The sequence below is a fragment of the Grampus griseus genome, assembly GCF_964374135.1.
Source record: "Grampus griseus genome assembly, chromosome: 7".
Taxonomy (NCBI): domain Eukaryota; kingdom Metazoa; phylum Chordata; class Mammalia; order Artiodactyla; family Delphinidae; genus Grampus; species Grampus griseus.
Window position 1 is genome coordinate 66,824,929 of NC_139001.1, and position 17,661 is coordinate 66,842,589.

General features: G+C 35.0%; 1 protein-coding gene across 4 annotated transcripts in view; it reads left to right on the forward strand.

Annotated features, from left to right (window-relative positions):
• Positions 1–17,396, forward strand: part of COBLL1 (cordon-bleu WH2 repeat protein like 1) — a 160,206-nt gene extending 142,810 nt beyond the window's left edge. For 3 of the 4 annotated variants that reach the window (XM_082658538.1, XM_082658540.1, XM_082658541.1), the window contains exons 11-15: positions 1,866–2,100; positions 3,124–3,218; positions 7,121–8,700; positions 10,584–10,760; positions 16,459–17,396. In XM_082658538.1, coding sequence (XP_082514664.1) covers positions 1,866–2,100; positions 3,124–3,218; positions 7,121–8,700; positions 10,584–10,760; positions 16,459–16,545 — 2,174 coding nt within the window. In that variant the 3' untranslated portion in view covers positions 16,546–17,396. The remainder of the gene's footprint in view (positions 1–1,865; positions 2,101–3,123; positions 3,219–7,120; positions 8,701–10,583; positions 10,761–16,458) is intronic. The other variant, XM_082658539.1, reaches the window with a different exon arrangement.
• The last annotated feature ends 265 nt before the right edge of the window (positions 17,397–17,661 follow it).

Genomic DNA, 17,661 nt, shown 5'->3' on the forward strand with positions numbered 1-17,661 from the left:
CTCAGTAGTTGCAGCACATGGGCTTAGTTGCTCTGCGGCACGTGGGATCTTCCCAGACCAGGGCTCAAACCCATGTCCCTGGCATTGGCAGGTGGATTCTTAACCACTGTGCCACCAGGGAGCCCTTAAAGTCAAATTCTTTAATGTTTTTCTAAGTAATCTGTTTTTTAATTTACAATAAAAATGTCATTAAAATTCCCCGTATTTATTAAAAAGCACAGATAGCATACTTTTCTGTCTATATGCTTAAAGATACAATTAAAGAAATACATTTTAAGTATTTCACATATTCTTCAAATACGTTAAACTTTTTTGTTAAACTTTGTAGATGTGCTGATTACTATCATCCAGTGCTATACTACCCTTTTTACCCTTCTATTGTGGTAAAATTAAACTTTGTTCAGCTGCTGTTATGTAAGTGGAAATGTTGAATTATATTTATCTATTTTTATAAATTTATTATTTATTTATTTATTTTTGGCTGCGTTGGGTCTTCGTTGCTGCGCGCGGGCTTTTCTCTAGTTGCAGCGAGTGGGGGCTACTCTTCATTGTGGGGCATGGGCTTCTCATTGCGGCGGCTTCTCTTGTTGTGGAGCCAAGTGCGTGGGCTTCAGTAGTTGTAGCATGTGGGCTCAGTATTTGTGGCTCACGGGCTCTAGAGCACAGGCTCAGTAGTGGTGGCACACGGGCTTAGTTGCTCCGCGGCATGTGGGTTCTTCCCGGACCAGGGCTCAAACTCATGTCCTCTGCACTGGCAGGCGGATTCTTAACCACTGCACCACCAGGGAAGCCCTGAATTGTATTAAAATAAGCAAAGATCCAGAACCTCATTCTTTGGTTTAAATTTACTTTCACAGCTAGTGTGGACACCAGTTGCTTAGGATGTCTCCTCTTTTACCCTGTTGGCCATTTGGTGTTAGTGCTAAGAAATTATAATAAAACAATTTCATTCAATGAAATATTAACCACAGCTATTGAAGAGAGTCATACACACACACATACTGATATGGGAAGACCTTTAAGACATAGTTAAGTGGAGGAAAAAGAAGTTAGTGAAAAACATCAGGTATATTATGCTTCCATTTATATTAAATAAACCAAGAATTGAGAGAAAGAAGGAAATGTATGTATATCTGCTTAAACGGTATATGCTCATTATACTTTCTGATAATATAGAGGAAAAAAACTGTTAAGGGAAGTTGCCTCTGAGAATCAAACTGAGTAGGAGTTAAAATTAATTTTCATTGCATAATACTTATTCTATTTGTATATTAAAAATTATATTAAGCATCTAAGTAAATGGCTTCTCACCTTGGTTGCACACTAGAATCACCTGAAAGAACCTTAAAAAAATTCTTGGTCCCTCCCTTCAGAGATTGATTTAACAGATGTGGATTAGAGGTGAGCATCAGTATTTTTAAAAGATGCTCAGATAATTCTCAATCATAGTACTGATAATTACTGAGTCAAACTTTATAAGTACACTTGGAGCCAATCTAAAAATCTCGTGTTCTTTTTGTTTACATTTAAAGCTATTGCATCAAGGTAAAAATCATTTAAATTGAAAGATACATTCTTAAATGAAATATATAACTTGAAGTTTATGAGCTTAAATAACCTCTTTTTTTCTACCATGAATAAAACTGAGAGAGACAGCATATTATTTTTAGAAATGTATGTCTGAGATAATCTGATTATATGTTAACATAATTATTCACCATTAGAAAAGTATTTTACTATTAGCTTTGAATCAGAATTTAAAAGAGTCCAACTAATTATTATTTTAAAAATTCCTTCCTTGCCAGGATTGCCCAGGATGAATGAGGCAAATTAATATTTAGGATTATATCTTCATTTCTTTGTAGCTGGAATAAGCTCTGATTACAGCCTTGAAGAGGTAGATGAAAAGCAAGAACTGAGTGAAGTGCCTAAAGATGAGGCTGAAAATACTTCTCTGAAGTCGCAAGACATTCCTACTGTATCTACTGATATAATAAATACACTGAAAAGTGATCCTGACTCAGCCCTTGGCAGGGATACTGGAGAGTCCTCACAAAACTCCAAAGAAGAAAAACAAGGAACTGGAAACACAGATGGACAGTAAGTAGTCTGTATGCCAGACGTGGTGGTGGTGGTTTGTTTAATTGATACTAGTCTTCTGAAATGTAGAACTGATATTTTAAACACAAGTAGAGTCATTTCTTTAGCTTATACTTTATCCCTTTTACAACCATTTAAAAAATGTTTATTCATAAAGTATCAATTTACATGTGATTGTTTTTAAATAAAATCAAATCCAACAGTTCTGGTATCCCTGTGGCAGACCAACCATAACGTAGTTATTTTGTATGAAGATTAGCATTTTTGTTTGTGTTGCGTTTGTTTTGCCTATTACCTATTTGGCCTAAATGGAATATTTAATTTTCAATTTTCACCAAATGCTCCTGAAGAATTTTTACTAACTGCTATATAAAACAATTCTGCCTCTTAGAATATGATGTTAAATCACTAATATTATTTTTATAGTCAACTTTATGAAGCAGAGAATGCACCTACCTTCCCCTTGGTCCTAGGAATCGAAAGTTATAGTAAAGTATACTTACATTCTGTTAGAAATGCCACACTATGAATAAAGATGAAATCAAGTAGGCAAAATAAACCATTTTATCAAAGTTTTATTATAATTTGCATGGGATTGTCTCCAAATTAATCTCTTGTATCACCAATAAACCCCCCAATGAAGTCAGTTCACATCCTGACTTGCCACAAGGTAACCTTGCCAGATGCAAGGAAAATGTCTATGAGAGTACATTTCATTTAGTTCCTTTTTCTTTAAAAGATAATAATTGATAATAAAAGACACTGTCTTGGGGAAAGTGTCCATTTTACCAAGCTTCTTACATCTTTCTTTGTAACAGGGTCACCATATGAAAGCTAATGTTTCATAGCAGCATTTCCCCTCAGTTGTATTCTTTCTTTGCTATTAAATTTCTAGTATTTGGCAGAAAAAGATGATTATTCCAGTCCATCTGTCTTTGGAAATTATTGCCTGTTTTATCATCGTGTATGTGTGTGTGTGTTTCAATAGTATCAATATATAACATACAATATCATATTTTATAGAGGACCACACATTATGGTGTGTAATTCAAGCAACAAAGCGAGGGTGGTTGACAGTGTAAGAAACCTGAGGTCACCGGGCCCAAACCAGGAGAATGGTGAGTTCTATAAACACTAATAGCCAACACTTTCATAGCACTTGCTATGTGCCAAGGACCTTTCTTAAACACTTTATATATATTAACTCATTTAATCTTGTATATTAACTCATTTATGGGTATTATTACTTTAGTCCCATCTTATGGATAATAGAGCCACAAAGACATTATGTAACTCACCTGAGGTCCCACAGTTAGTAAGTGGTGAACCTCAAATGTGAACTCAGGCAGTATGTGTTCAATACGTGTTGATTCCAAAATGTGCTTCTACCTACCATGTGTTCTAATGTTATTGTTGTTAAATCTTAGAGGTTATCTCACCTAGATCTTGGATCTTAAAGATGTATACTCTGTGTATACTTATGATCTACTTCTCTTTTTTCCTTCTACTGACTCCCTAACCCAAGCCTGTTTTAGTTCATAGTCGGGTTGCTATACTTAAGGTGAAACTGGTCTGCTTGATTTTTCAGGCCCAAACCATCTAATTATGTAATAGTGCTTACCAGTATTTCCCACTCCCCGCCCCCCAGTCAAGACAGTTTATTCTCTTTCTCATGATATATTTCACTCAGTTCTATCATTAGGCCTATGCTCATTTTTATCTTTGCCTGGAAAATAATTTTCCACCTATCTTCAGTCATTCAACTATTATCCAAATCCTGCCACTTTACTTATTCTGTTACTTGATTACTAGAAGCCATGTAGTTTTCTGTTCTCGACTACTCAATTGGATTGGACAGTCTTTGATCATAGAAATTATATCTGCTACTTTGTTTGAATTCCTTATAGAATACTGAGATATGGTTAAAATATATATTTAGGATTGAATTTCAGAAAAATGATACTATACAAATAGAAGATGCAAGGAATACACAATGGTTGTTTTTTTTTTTTTCTTCTTTTTGCGGTACGCGGGCCTCTCACTGCTGTGGCCTCTCCCGTTGTGGAGCACAGGCTACAGACACGCAGGCTCAGCGGCCATGGCTCACGGGCCCAGCCACTCCGCGGCATGTGGGATCTTCCCACTGTGCCACCAGGGAATTTTAAGGGGGTATGAAGAAAGTACTTATTCTCATAGTCCAATCTATTATGTTAATATATAAAACTAGGTTAAGATTCATAGAAAACATAGGGAGATATATATATATATATATATATATATATATATATATATATATATATATATAACATGGATTATCCCAATGTCACAAACAAGATGGACAGATGGATAGATATAGATATGTCATTTTATATTTGTGGTATGTGTTGGTTAATTTGAATATATATGTCTCTGACTCATTTTCCTCATGGTCAATACCATCCTGAGATACAAGTGTACAACTTATATACTTGTATATGATTTCCCCCTTTTTTCTTCTTGACTCAGTTTTTTATAACATACGCTATGACGGCAAAAGCATTTCTATTGAGAAGTCATGATTTAAAAGCTGTTTACTTCTTTTAAAAATCATAGTCAAATCATTTTTGCTAAGATTTTGGCATCATATTAGTGCTAGGGTCACAAGTACATTTCCGTAATACCTTTATTTTGATTTGCACTTGATTTACAATGATCCTTGTCAACTCTAGGTGATTTTTAAAATAATTTGTTATCCTTAAACTAGTTTTATTCTCCTTTTCTCTTTTTTTTTTAACCTACCCTGTATACTTACCTAAATCATCCTTTCATCAGGTTGTTGATGTTGGTGTCAGTGTTGAGTAGGGGGAAGTACAGTATAGTACAAAATATACCTTCTCCCTCTACTGGGCATTCTTGAAAAATGGCCTGTCCATTCATTGACATTTCATTGGCAGTATCATCAATATGTAGGAGGATGGACCAGCTAATGAATTCAGGAGTGATTCTAGGTTTCCAGGCCTGACAATCATTGAAAATTTTGAAATTGTGAAATTTTGATGAGAAATTCAGTTAGATAATGGTGAAGTAGGTGTAACCCACAGAAAATGTGAAAAATAGAAACTTAGAGTTCTAAAACCAGTAAATTAGGGTTTGTTAGAGGGGATTTAATTTAAAATATATTTTTTATGTTGATTTACCTTCTTTTGGAAAATGTTTCCATTCTGCAACTGGGATATACCTATATTCAGTGGAAAATGAAAAATTAGAAAGAGAAAAGGAAATACATTTAGGCTCATTTTCTGGTGCCAGGACCATTTCTTAAATCCTTTTGTGCTCATATCAGCATTGAGAGTACCACTTTTCATATAGATATTAAAAACACTTAAGAACCAAGTAAATAAGAACACAGGCAGAGATGTGTCTCTTCTGTGGTTCCTAATCACATGTCCTTAATTTTATAAATCACAAAAGTTAATAATTATTAGTCACTGAGAAAAGAAATCACTTGAATGGACAATATGTATTCGAATAACTAGTTGCATTTTATGTGGGAAGAATAAAAATTCCATTTTTAAATTATATATGTAATATAGGAACCTTGCAACATAATAGAAAATATAACCACCATGATCAAATAATTGTGCAGTTAGGCAGGGTTTAAAAATAAATATAAGGATTTAAAAAAAAACTGTATCCAAATTTACCTGGCAACATGATTTTTTTGCATGCACGCATGCATGCATGCATATCTTTCTTTTTTCTTTTCTTTTCTTTTTTTCTTTTTTCACAGAGGACCCATTTTAAATAGCTCATGATATATTTTAGGCAGTGAACTTTATCTTATAGATGAAAGTGAGTGATTATAAAACTATAGAGAAATACTTCACATCCTTTCACAATTTGACTTCCAAGGCTCACATTTCACTTGTGCTGTGCAAACAATCATATCTGAAAGGAGAGGCCACTGAGGATTTTGAAGATGAGGGCTAGCTGGTTATTCAGAAGAAATGACTCTTCGTGGCATTTGACTGGAGGAGCACAGTATATAAATCACTTGGCTTAGTACAAGACACGTGGTACACATTCATAAGCCTGTGTTTTCTTCCAGATGCCTCATTCCAACTCTTTGCCATCATGTTGTTGGCTGGCAACTGTTGCTTTGTTAACCTAGACACTGGAAAATGATTTTTGTTTTCAGGAGGTCTGAATTAAAATTAAGAGGAAAGGTAGTGCTGGGGAGAGGGAAGTTGTTTTCTCTACCTGGATTCAGACATGAGAAAAATAGTTATTTTTTCTCACAGAGAAAAATCAAAACCCACATGATTGTTTTTATGTAGTTGAAATCACCCATATTTTGACTGAAAACAAAGTCCTCTAAAAGTATTTAGCAAGGACACCTAATTAATAAGACAATCAACTTAGGTTCTGTTTTTACTTCAACTCTTAAAGGTAAGGTTTTGTTGTCTTCCTTAATTAAAACTGATAGCATTTGCTGGGATTGTTTCCCTTTTAATGTTAGGTATAAAATGTAAATATACTAGGGATTATAGAAAAGACAGAGAGAGAATCAAAATGGAAAAAAATTACAGAATAAAAACATTTTTTAAATTTGTCAATGTCTTTTGTCATTCTTAACAATGACTGAAATATAGTCTTTATTTAAAAGAAAAATCATAGCTATCTTCTATGAGTACTTGTTTTGGGCAATACACTATCTTAATAAGCATGTTACATAAATGATATATATAATACATGTTTTTTTTTTTTTACATCTGAGCAAACTGAGGCTCAAAGAGGGTAAGTAATATGATGTGGCCATACAGGTTGTAATTAGTCAAGCTGATTCCAGATTCAGGTCTCTATGATATCAAAGCCCATGCTGTTTTCTCTGTATGCCACTACCTGTATAATTTTTGTATAATTGGTAGCTGAAAATTATCTATAGAATTCAAATCAATCTGTTTCAGTTTGGGGGAGGCAGGCATTGAAAACTTGAGGTTTTCTATTTTTTTCATATACTTTATGATATTTTTTCTCTCAGTAGATCAAAATGAAATAATTGTCATTCCAACAAACACAGAAGACAGTATGAAAAATGGAATGAGGAGAACAGAAATCAATGTAGCAGGTGTTGCCAAAAGTAACAATGTGGACGTGGAAGTTGACAGACTATCAAACGATCAGGCATATACAACTGATACTGCTAGAAGTTACAAGGAAAATCATCTTGCTGCTTCATCAGCACCAGATCAAAAACTGATTCAACCTAGTGCAGAAAAGACAAAAATGCAAGATGCAGCAATTCAGACAATCCCTTCCTGTGACAGTTTTGATGGGAATCACCAAGATCATAATTTGTCTGATGTCAAAGTTGATGAAAGTGTGCAAACTTCAAGTAACAACAAATCAACTCAACACTCATCTTTAAGCCCACAAGATTCTTTAGATACCTCAAGAGAATTTGGGAGTCAGGGCCGCCTAATTACGTATACAGAAGAGCAACTCACCATAAAAGATCCAATTTGTGCACATGGTAATGATGATCTTTTGCCTCCTGTAGATGGGACTGATAAAAATCCAACAGCTTCTTATATAAAGAATTATCCATTTTACAGACAAGACTATAATCCCAAGCCAAAACCTTCAAATGAAATTACAAGAGAGTACATACCCAAAATTGGGATGACTACTTACAAAATAGTGCCTCCCAGATCCCTAGAAATATTGAAAGATTGGGAATCGGAAACCATAGGGTATAAAAATGATCAGGAGATAAATACTTTAGGAGAAAAGGACACTCATGAGAATGTGAAAGTAACTGCAATCCAAACAGAAGATCCTGTTATTTCTGAAAGCCCAAAGGAGCCAGAAGGAGACCTGAAACCAAAGCCTACCCTGAGAACAGAGCATCAGGTGCAAAGTGAGGAGAGTCTTACCCACAGCACAATGTCAAATCCTCTGAAACCTACTCCCAAAATGACGAGAGACACTGGCACAGCTCCTTTTGTGCCAAATTTGGAAGATATAAACAGTATTTTGGAGTCAAAACTTAAATCTCGCGTTTCAAATCCCCACTCCAAACCAAGTTCTTTTTTCTTGCAGATGCAAAAAAGAGTTTCAGGTCATTATGTGACATCTGCAGCTGCCAAGAGTGTTCAAGCTGCCCCTAATCCTACTCCAAAGGAACTAATAAAGAAAGAGGTGGAAAGGGATACAATACCTCCTCCAGAGCCAGCTCCTTCTCCCTTAAGTAAAACAACTCACTCTCCTCCACAGCCACACATTCAAAACACTGATGATGACAGCAATCAGAAGCCTGCTGAAACCTCTCCCCCTCCCGTAGCCCCCAAACCTGTTCCTCTTCCCAAGAGTCAGTTAGCAACACTTAACCTGAAGACTCTGAAAACTTTTGGTGCCCCTCGACCATATTCCAGCTCTGCTCCTTCACCGTTTGCCCTCGCTGTGGTGAAACGGTCACAGTCTTTCAGCAAAGGTCGTACAGGGTCACGCAGTGAGGAGGTCAGAGGTGCATCTGCCCGAGCTCCAACTGACACAGAGGGAGGGAAGATTCCTTCCGTAAATACGTTTGTGGACATCCCACAACCAGGTGTGAAAGATAAGGTAAATGTAACCTTTTTAAAAGTAAGGGATTCTTATACAACATGGTTTCAACGGGGTTAACAAAGCATGTCGGTTTGTTTGTGTGTTACTTAACTCTGAATTCATAATCTACTATCAAGCTACTGTAGGAAGAAAAGAGTAGTAATACACAGAATCTGATTATTTATTCTCAGAGTTATTATAATTCATATAACTTGATCAGATATTACTATAAGATCATCCTTATATAATTGTATCATTAGGAAATATTTAAATTTAAAGCTTCTTTGCTGCTACATTTGTATAGTGTAATAGTTTATAGTTCTGACTCTCTAGTTTTCTGTGTTTTGCTTACCTCAATTTGTTTATAACTTTTCTGGATGGTCTGGTTGACTTTATTTTCTTTTCCAATTCTCCATAATGGCAAAAGTTTTAATTACATAAAAACATAAGCAGTATCAAAGACTAGATAAAATAACCAAACATCTCTCAGCTCTGTATTTTCTATCATATACACTCAACCTGAGCTTACCAAACATTGTTATATGTAATTTAAATTAAAACCAGAGTTTAAATAGGTAATTTTCTTAATTTCCCATTTTGTTAATTCAGTGTCAACTTTCCAGTTATATGTATGTTGAGCAAAATATCACTTAACCACCATCTAACCTTAATGGTGTACAAAAAAGGGATTTGTTGACTTCATGTTTGATCAACTAATGATATAATTTGCTAGATTCAAGTAGTATAGTCAGGAAGAAATTCACAGTATGAATTATGATAATCCCCATGCAATTTTTAAAAAATACATTGTGTACTTTTACTCTGATAGTGTTTAAAGAATACTTTTATTTGTATGACTGTTCCAGAAGCATTTTATACTATTTTTTCAAACACTCCCAGAGTAACAGAACATTAACCATATTGCCAAGTAAAGACTTTTCCATAATTTTAAAGCAATATTTACCTTGAAAAATATTTCTTCATATATTTTCACATTTATGTTTATTACTTTGATATAATATCAGGAAGAGATATATGATGCAGAGATTAATTCTTTACTTGGGAATAAAGCCTGAGTTTTTTTCTTAGAATGGAATACCATTTCTAAACAACAGAAGCTTGATTTATATAATACAGTTTTTGAGCCATTGCCTGAGTTCTGTTTAGCTCATCTTTTATAAAGATACTCATCTGGCAGTTTGAAAAAGACATTTTTAAGATTGTTTGAATACAGTTGCCAGTTAAGTCAGTTACTAAATATTCCTTCCTAAGAAGTTTAATTAAATTTTTGATTCTTAAATTTGGAAATTTCTAATATTTATTTTTAGTCTCATGAGAAAAATAAAGAAAACATGGCCATCAGTTAGCCCCTGTGACTTCCAGAAACACAAAATAAGCTGTTAGTCACTAATATTCCTTTATTAGAAGATACATTAGGTTCAGCAAGTATGAAATTACCAACATTTGTCCATTTGTACCATCAAAAATAATTTCACAACATTAATATATTGGAACTATGAAAATGTTTGTTTTTTGTTTTTTGTTTTTTTGTCTGTGGGATTTTTATTTACTTTGGCTCTTCTAGCCAACTCCACTGGAGAAATCGGCATTATTCTATTTACTCAAGGACAGTAAAATTACCACTGCATTTGTGAAACAAAAAGAGGTATCACTTTCCTTCCTTAGCCTCCTGAGTTCAAGGTGAGGGAAAGTAATGCCCTCATCTTCCAGCTGAGCTCTGGCAGCAGAGATAACTCAGTGGATGAGGAAACAGAGCTGAGTCTAAAACACCAGTGAGGCAAATGGTGGTTCTTAAAGAGCTACTGATGATGAAAATGTTTTGCATAATGGCCCATTCTTCACGTGGTATTCATATAAATATTTCACAATTATTTTTATAGGAAAATAACTCTGCACATAATGAACAGAATCCCCAAACGCCATCTCTGACTGACGGCCCATCATTCACCCTTAAGAGACAAAGTTCTTCAACATTCCAAAGCTCTGACCCAGAACAGATCCGACAGAGTCTGCTGACTGCAATTCGTTCTGGAGAGGCTGCTGCCAAGTTGAAAAGGGTAAGTTTTCTTTATCAGATGGGTGACAGTGGGTTTATTTTCAACATTGTCAAACTCATACTTAGGGGAAATTGTTTTCTGGCTTTTAAGTCTGAATAGGGAAGATGCCAGAAGTTACTCTTTTATGTCAGGGGTCATTTTTGAAGTATAAGCTGAGAGAGTACTTAAAAATATGTCAGGTCTGTTTTCCTAAACATGGGCCAGGTGCAGAACACTAGTTTTGCTCATTATTATATATCTATATATAGAAAGTGCCTTGGACTCTTATTTTAAAAAAATTGTGTTAGCACAGCAAGAAAGAGTCTTTTGGAAAGAAAGTCCCTCCTTTATTCCAGAAAAGCTGCACTGTTGTAGAAGCCTGCAAGTTTTCAGTCATCGCTCCTACAGCAATCAGTTACTACCATACGTGGGATTGGGTGGTTGGGCGGGGGGAGGAGTTTTATAGGCTAAACCAAAATAATGTAGGGAAAATCTAGAGAATTTAGATGAGACCTAATGCAGAAATTCCAATCTTAATAATACCCTGCCAGAGTCTAGCTTCTCCTGGATGTAGGAGAGCAAGGAGGTGTGCCCCCTTCTTGGGCAAACACCAAAAAGCATCACAGGGAATTATGTGCAGATGAGTTTCCTCCCTTTGTTGCCTTCATCCGCTGAAAGAGGATGTGGTGCAGCCTTGAGCCTGGCATCCTCACTTGGACCTCCCAGAGGCTGTAGTTTCCCTAAATGTCTTTCTTGTTCTTCCCTTAGTCATCTTGGTTGCAAGTTCCTCAACACCCAAGACAAGACAAGTACTCATTATTTCACTGACTCCCTAGGCATTTCATTTTGTGAATTCCTTCTCTAATCATTTTAGAAGCTATTTAGAGAAGAGTAAGAGACTTGTTGAGCAAAACACTGAACTCAACAAAAACGAAATCTGCCAAGGAACAGGAATGCTGCAAAGATAGAAAAAGGGGGAGGCATCCTCGCATGTCTACACAGCCAGCTTTGCCTGTGTCAGCCAGCTTCCTGGATGGGTTTCATTGGAGCCCTGAGTGACGGCCGTTCCCACAGAGGACTTGGCGCTCCCATCTGGGCACACATGGTGACAAGGCAAAATATTGTGTGCTGTCAGGAGTGAAGGAAACATGAAGGAATAATTCAGGGGAGAAGGTTTGAATTTTGTAGATTATTTGTAGAGTTTAAATTAAGGTGCCAGGCAGCAAAAAAAACAAAAGAAACCAAAAGGAACATTGAAATTGGTATTTCACAGGTCATGACATCTATATTTTGTGGGGGGGGGGGAATATGTCCCTGTAAATAAACTGTACATTCTTATTTATGAAAATAATTCTATTTCTAATTCTGTTTCTAATCTTGTAAATTAAGGATGAGTTTCAAAGTTCTCAATTCAATAAATTTGATAAATATTTTTTTAAAGCAGAAAAATACCAAACATTGTACAGATACTGGGGATACAAAATTGAATAAAACGAAGCCTCTGCCTTCTGGGTGTTCATAGCCTGGGACTGAGAAACAGTGGTACCTCAGGCTCATGGGAGAACAGAAAATAACTGCAGTGCCTTTGTACTAAGTCAGTGGATATATTAATCAGTTTCAGTAAACTAATTGCAGAAAACAGTGCATTAAGTTGGAAATGCCTTCTAGGCCAACAGAATTTTACAGGCAGGCAGCTGTATACTTGGTATCTTACGGGCTCCGATTTGGCAGTTTCTTCACGTATAAAATTCTCATTGCTTCCAGAATGAGCTGGATGTGAATCAACACGGAAAGCAGGCCCTAAATGATGATCCTATAATTGTATCCTGTTTATAACTCATTACTTTAGGTTCTATTGAGTCTAAATTCTCTCTCTCAGTAGGAGGTTACTGACAGCTCTGACTCCCTATAGTGTCAGCTCCTAAACTCTGTTTAATGAAAATTCCTTACATAATCCTTTTTCTTCCCTCTGAAGAAAGACACAGGGTCTAGTAGAGTTCATGATATCTACACTCCATGATCAGCACCTTCACTTCTACTTATATATGCTAAAAATGTGTTTTTATATACCAAGACTCAGAAGAACATTGTTTGTAATAGCTCCAAATACATATAACCTTAATATCCAAAAATGGTAGACTAGTGGTAGATTCAAAGCATGGCAATAAATTGGATAAAATACACACAACAGAACAATGTAGATAGAGACATAAAAAGATATGTAAAGTTGACAGCATGCAAAACTAAATTATATTATTCAGTGATGCATGCATAGGTGGCAATTATTTTTAAAAGTGAGGAAGTAATTACAAAAATCACAATAGGGTTACTTCCAGAGGGGAAGAAGAAGTGCTGTTGGGGGTGTATTAGAGCAAGACGGGCACACAATTTAAGAGGGAACTAAAAAAATTAATCAAGATAAATATTATCTTAATGCAATATTTAAAAATGTACAAATTAATGCAAATATCCATGATAAAGTCAAAATTTTAAATAAAGACAAGATCAGTAGGGAGCTGGAGTAGGGAGTATTCTCTTGACCTGAGTGGTGGGCTACATATATGTCTGTGTTTGTTTTCATTGGGCTGCTCAGTGCACTCCTCTGTACATGTATTATATTTCAAAAAATTGCAGAAGGTGGTAAAAATAGACACAAGAAGGCTCTAATTTCTTGTGATCTTTGCTTAAGTCCCATATTTCTGTCCTGTTCTGAACATTTCTTCTGGTTTGTTTTACATGCTAACATTTCTTTTATAGAACAACAGTTATAGTGCCAAATAAAATCTCCAGTTATTTTGACAGTGGGTTTAGATTGTTCATCAGAAAGTTGGCTCCGTGTTTTGGCACCCAAATGTTCACTTTTACTCCAGGTACCAACCTGCCTTATGGCTCTTGTTCATACTTGAGCAATTAACCTTCATTAAGTAGTTGGTTCACATTAGAACAATTATCTAGTTGATTGCCCTAGTGTAAATGTAGTCGTCAATTTTCATGTTTCTTAAGGCTTTTTTCCCATGCCTTACCCCCAAGTCAACCCACATATAGTCAAAGCGATTTGTCTTGTCTTCATATAAAGCATTAATAAATCTAGCACAGTATTTTATAAAATGTGTTTGATGTTAAGATGTATGTATGACAGCAAATTGTTTTCAGAGAATAAGAGATTAAGTCATCTATTATTATTGACTTGTGTTGACACAAGAACTTCGGCTGCTTTTGGTTCTTGTTGGTGCCTCGACTTACTAAGGTTATTACACTATTATAAGGAGAATATAGGCTTGTAAATATAAAAGTCTGAAAATAAACTGATGAATGATATTTAGTGCTTGGTAGTAAGTGTTTCCTCAGAAAATAAAACTTATCGTTAGCTAGACAGAAATCTGGAGGGAAGAGAAAACCTGGGTAAGTCACCCAGGATCTTCCTGGCTTATTTTGTTTAATTAGTCTGCTTTTTATTCATATTTCCTTGGTTTGAATTTGAACAGTCCAAGTGTTTCAGGTTGGCAGCTCTTTCCATGTATTTTAAAAGTAAAAATGAATGATGGTTTCACAGTAAGAAAGCTATGTGAATATTCCTGAAAATTTCTTGAACTTCAAGGGTAGACAGTCAACTAGTAGATGCTTACATCAGTAAATTCTTAAAGTTACTTTTTAAAGATATCTTTATTACTAGTGTCCTGTGGTCACTGTTCAAAAAATTCAAGCAATACTTTTATACTTCATAAATGTTTGTAAAAAGTTACCATATTTCATCTAAGAAATAGTCATCGAGTTACACTGACCAGGCACTAAAATAACTATGAGTGTGAAGTAGGTATGAAGTGGCATTAAAATAGACAAGGTCTCTGACCTCAAAAAATTCATAGAATAGTATTCTAATGATATCTTCTCATGTTTGAAGTTTAAGTAAACAAATTTTTAAATAACAAAATACCATTTCCCCCCAGAGTAACTGCTCTGGATAGAGTACAGTGTAACCTTTCAGACCACTTTTGTCATATATAAACATTTATTTTTTCTAACAAAAATGGAATCCTCTGTAAAACACTGTTAAATATATATCTATCTCTTGAAGCTTTCCCTTTTGTTACATACATATCTATGCTGTTCTTTTAAGACTATGTAGTATTTGGAATTCCCTGGTGGTCCAGTGGTTAGGACTCTGAGCTCTCACTGCCAAGGGCCCAGGTTCAATCCCTGGTCAGGGAACTAAGATCCCACATGTTGTGTGGCGCGGCCAAAAAAAAAAAAAAGACAACATAGTATTTGACTGTATGAATGAACCATAGCTTATTTGCTCCTTACTGGTAGACATTTAACTGGATTCTAGTTTTTCACTCTATAAATGATGTTACAATTAACATCTTTTACTTGTAGACATTTAGAACCATCAGTATGTTTTTTTAAATGCTTAAACCAAATTTTCTCTTTTACTTTACAAAGAATATGAGAACTGCAATTTTGGCAAGAATTACAAAAATAACCCCTCACACACAGAGAGACTTTTCAGACCAAGATTACATAACAAAAAGCCATTACCTGCATTACCTGTCTGTTTGTTGGCTGTACTTGGAAAGTAGCCCCACATGAGTACTAAATAGGGTGCAGATAAGTAAGTGTTCCTTCCCTTGGTGGCCACTTTTCTGCTTAGCTATTTTATTTCAGGTGGATGGTGTCAACCACTCTACTCCATCCTGGGTTCATAAGACAGTCAAGAAAATTGATTAGTTTAGATGATCTATCTTTGTTTAGTAAAAGGCAAGAAATGAAGCACCAGGAAACCAAAGCCAACCTAAATTTGCCAACTTTATTTTCTTTTTCACTAACTTACTCTGTTGCTAGGCAGAATCTGTGGCCTTTTGTACTTCAGTTCTCTTCTTATGAAAAGAGGATAATGTTTGCTTATAAAGCTGAACTGGTCAAATTACAATCAAGAGATGAACTATTTTTCTTAAAATGTCATATTTTATATGTAATATTTCAAATATTATACCTACTATTCAGCATCCAGATAACTTTCTTCTACATTCCTATAAGTAACGTTGGAATTTCAAGCTATTTAGGAAATTTTGTTTTAGTGTGTTTTATTCCCTTACAGTTTGTAAATAGGAAACTTTGCCATAGAATTTTGGAACTTAGGAGTTTATTCCCTAGTGAATAAACTCCTTTTCATTCTGCATTTGTTTTGGCAAAACAGTCATAGGTTTGACTTTTTTAGCCCTTCAAATGAAGACATTTTAAAAACCAAAGCTAGTTTTTCTTATAAATGAGGGGTACCTGGGAGAATAATTTCAAGTTAATATATATCATCAATATGAAAATTATAGAATTCATTGCTTTGTGGAATTTGCTTTATTTTTCTACATTCTCCAAGGTACTTTGGGGGAGCCAGAATTAATCTAGCTAAAAATGCGCTTTAATAACAACTTGGCCTGCAGTCTGCTTATGCTCTTGTTCTTTGAGTTGATTTGGTAGTTTTGTAAAGACTAAGGTGTGTTAACGGATTATTTAACTTGTTTGTTGTGGAAATAACTCATTTTTAATTTCATGGCAGATTGAACATTTATTCTTGATTATTTGAAATGTATTGAATAATAAATACTAAATGTTAGCATTTACAATTAAGTAGAAGTTAAAATGTGGTAATTGTTGAAAATTGAAAATTAGACAGCTGTCCCATTTTAAATTGATGGGTGCAAAGTGTGTTTCTTTCCCTTAGGTTGCAGTTCCATCAAATACAGTATCTGTGAATGGAAGGTCAAGATTCAGCCGCTCCATGTCCCTTGATGCCCAGGATGGCCATTAAGTGTTGCCCTGCCATGCCGCACTTCACCAGCTCTATTGCACAGAACGACTTCATACTGATGGAGAATGTTAGCAAATGTATGTTCAGATGTACACTAATATATTATCTATTAAAGCATAAGAACTTGTGCTGTGGCTTTTAATGCCAAAAGAAGAATTACCAGAATTTATAATTTATAATAATATCTTTGGCCTTTTTTGCCTTAAGAACTGAATATGCTGCTTTAGAACTTTAAGACAAGGTGTTAATGACTTTCATTTTTCTCAAATGAGAAATAGTCACCTTTTGTTGATTTCACTTATTGACACATTCTCTACAATCGTGACTTAGACAAAGGGATAAATTAAGATTCATAGACTTATATTTGTATGACACATAAATAACTAGGCAAACATAGATCTGACATTTGCTGCCTCAATGTTACAGTTTAATTGGAAATGTTTATGTTATATTAAAGCCCATAATAAATATTCCATTGATGGATATAACATGTTATGGGGTGGGTACCCCATCCTCTAAACATAAATGTTAAGGTTTCAGAAATCCTGGCTTTAATTAAAGTGATAGTAATTATGTAGTTCAGATGCTAATATTCTAAATAGTAATATATATTTACATTAAAGCTAAAATTGTTAAGCAAAACAATGTCTAATTTGTTGGCTTGTAACTGTTCTGGAGTCTAGAGCTTGTTGATGTTCAATTCCTACTTTAAAAATTTAACTGCTCACTTATTCTAAAAGCCTTGTCAAACAGACTGATGTTATGTTGGTTTTTACTAAAGCTACTGGGATATCTGCCTCTTTGGAAAATGTGTTGCTTTTTCCCCTGTTTAATAAAAGCAAGTTATATATTTGGGATTCTTTTTAAAATGCAGTTTGTGTCAATCAGCACATCTGTGCACTTCACCTGATGAACACATCTCCATCAGCCAGTAAACAAGTAATATAGTAAGACTGACCATTTATCAGGGCTCCCTGGTGTGTATGAGCCCATGTATTCTAACTCCAAAATGCATAACATGCTTAGCAGAGTTCTTGACACATGGCAAGTACACATTAAGTTAAATATTGCTGCTATTTCCTTGAATCAGACTTGAAGAGACCCTCATGTATGGAA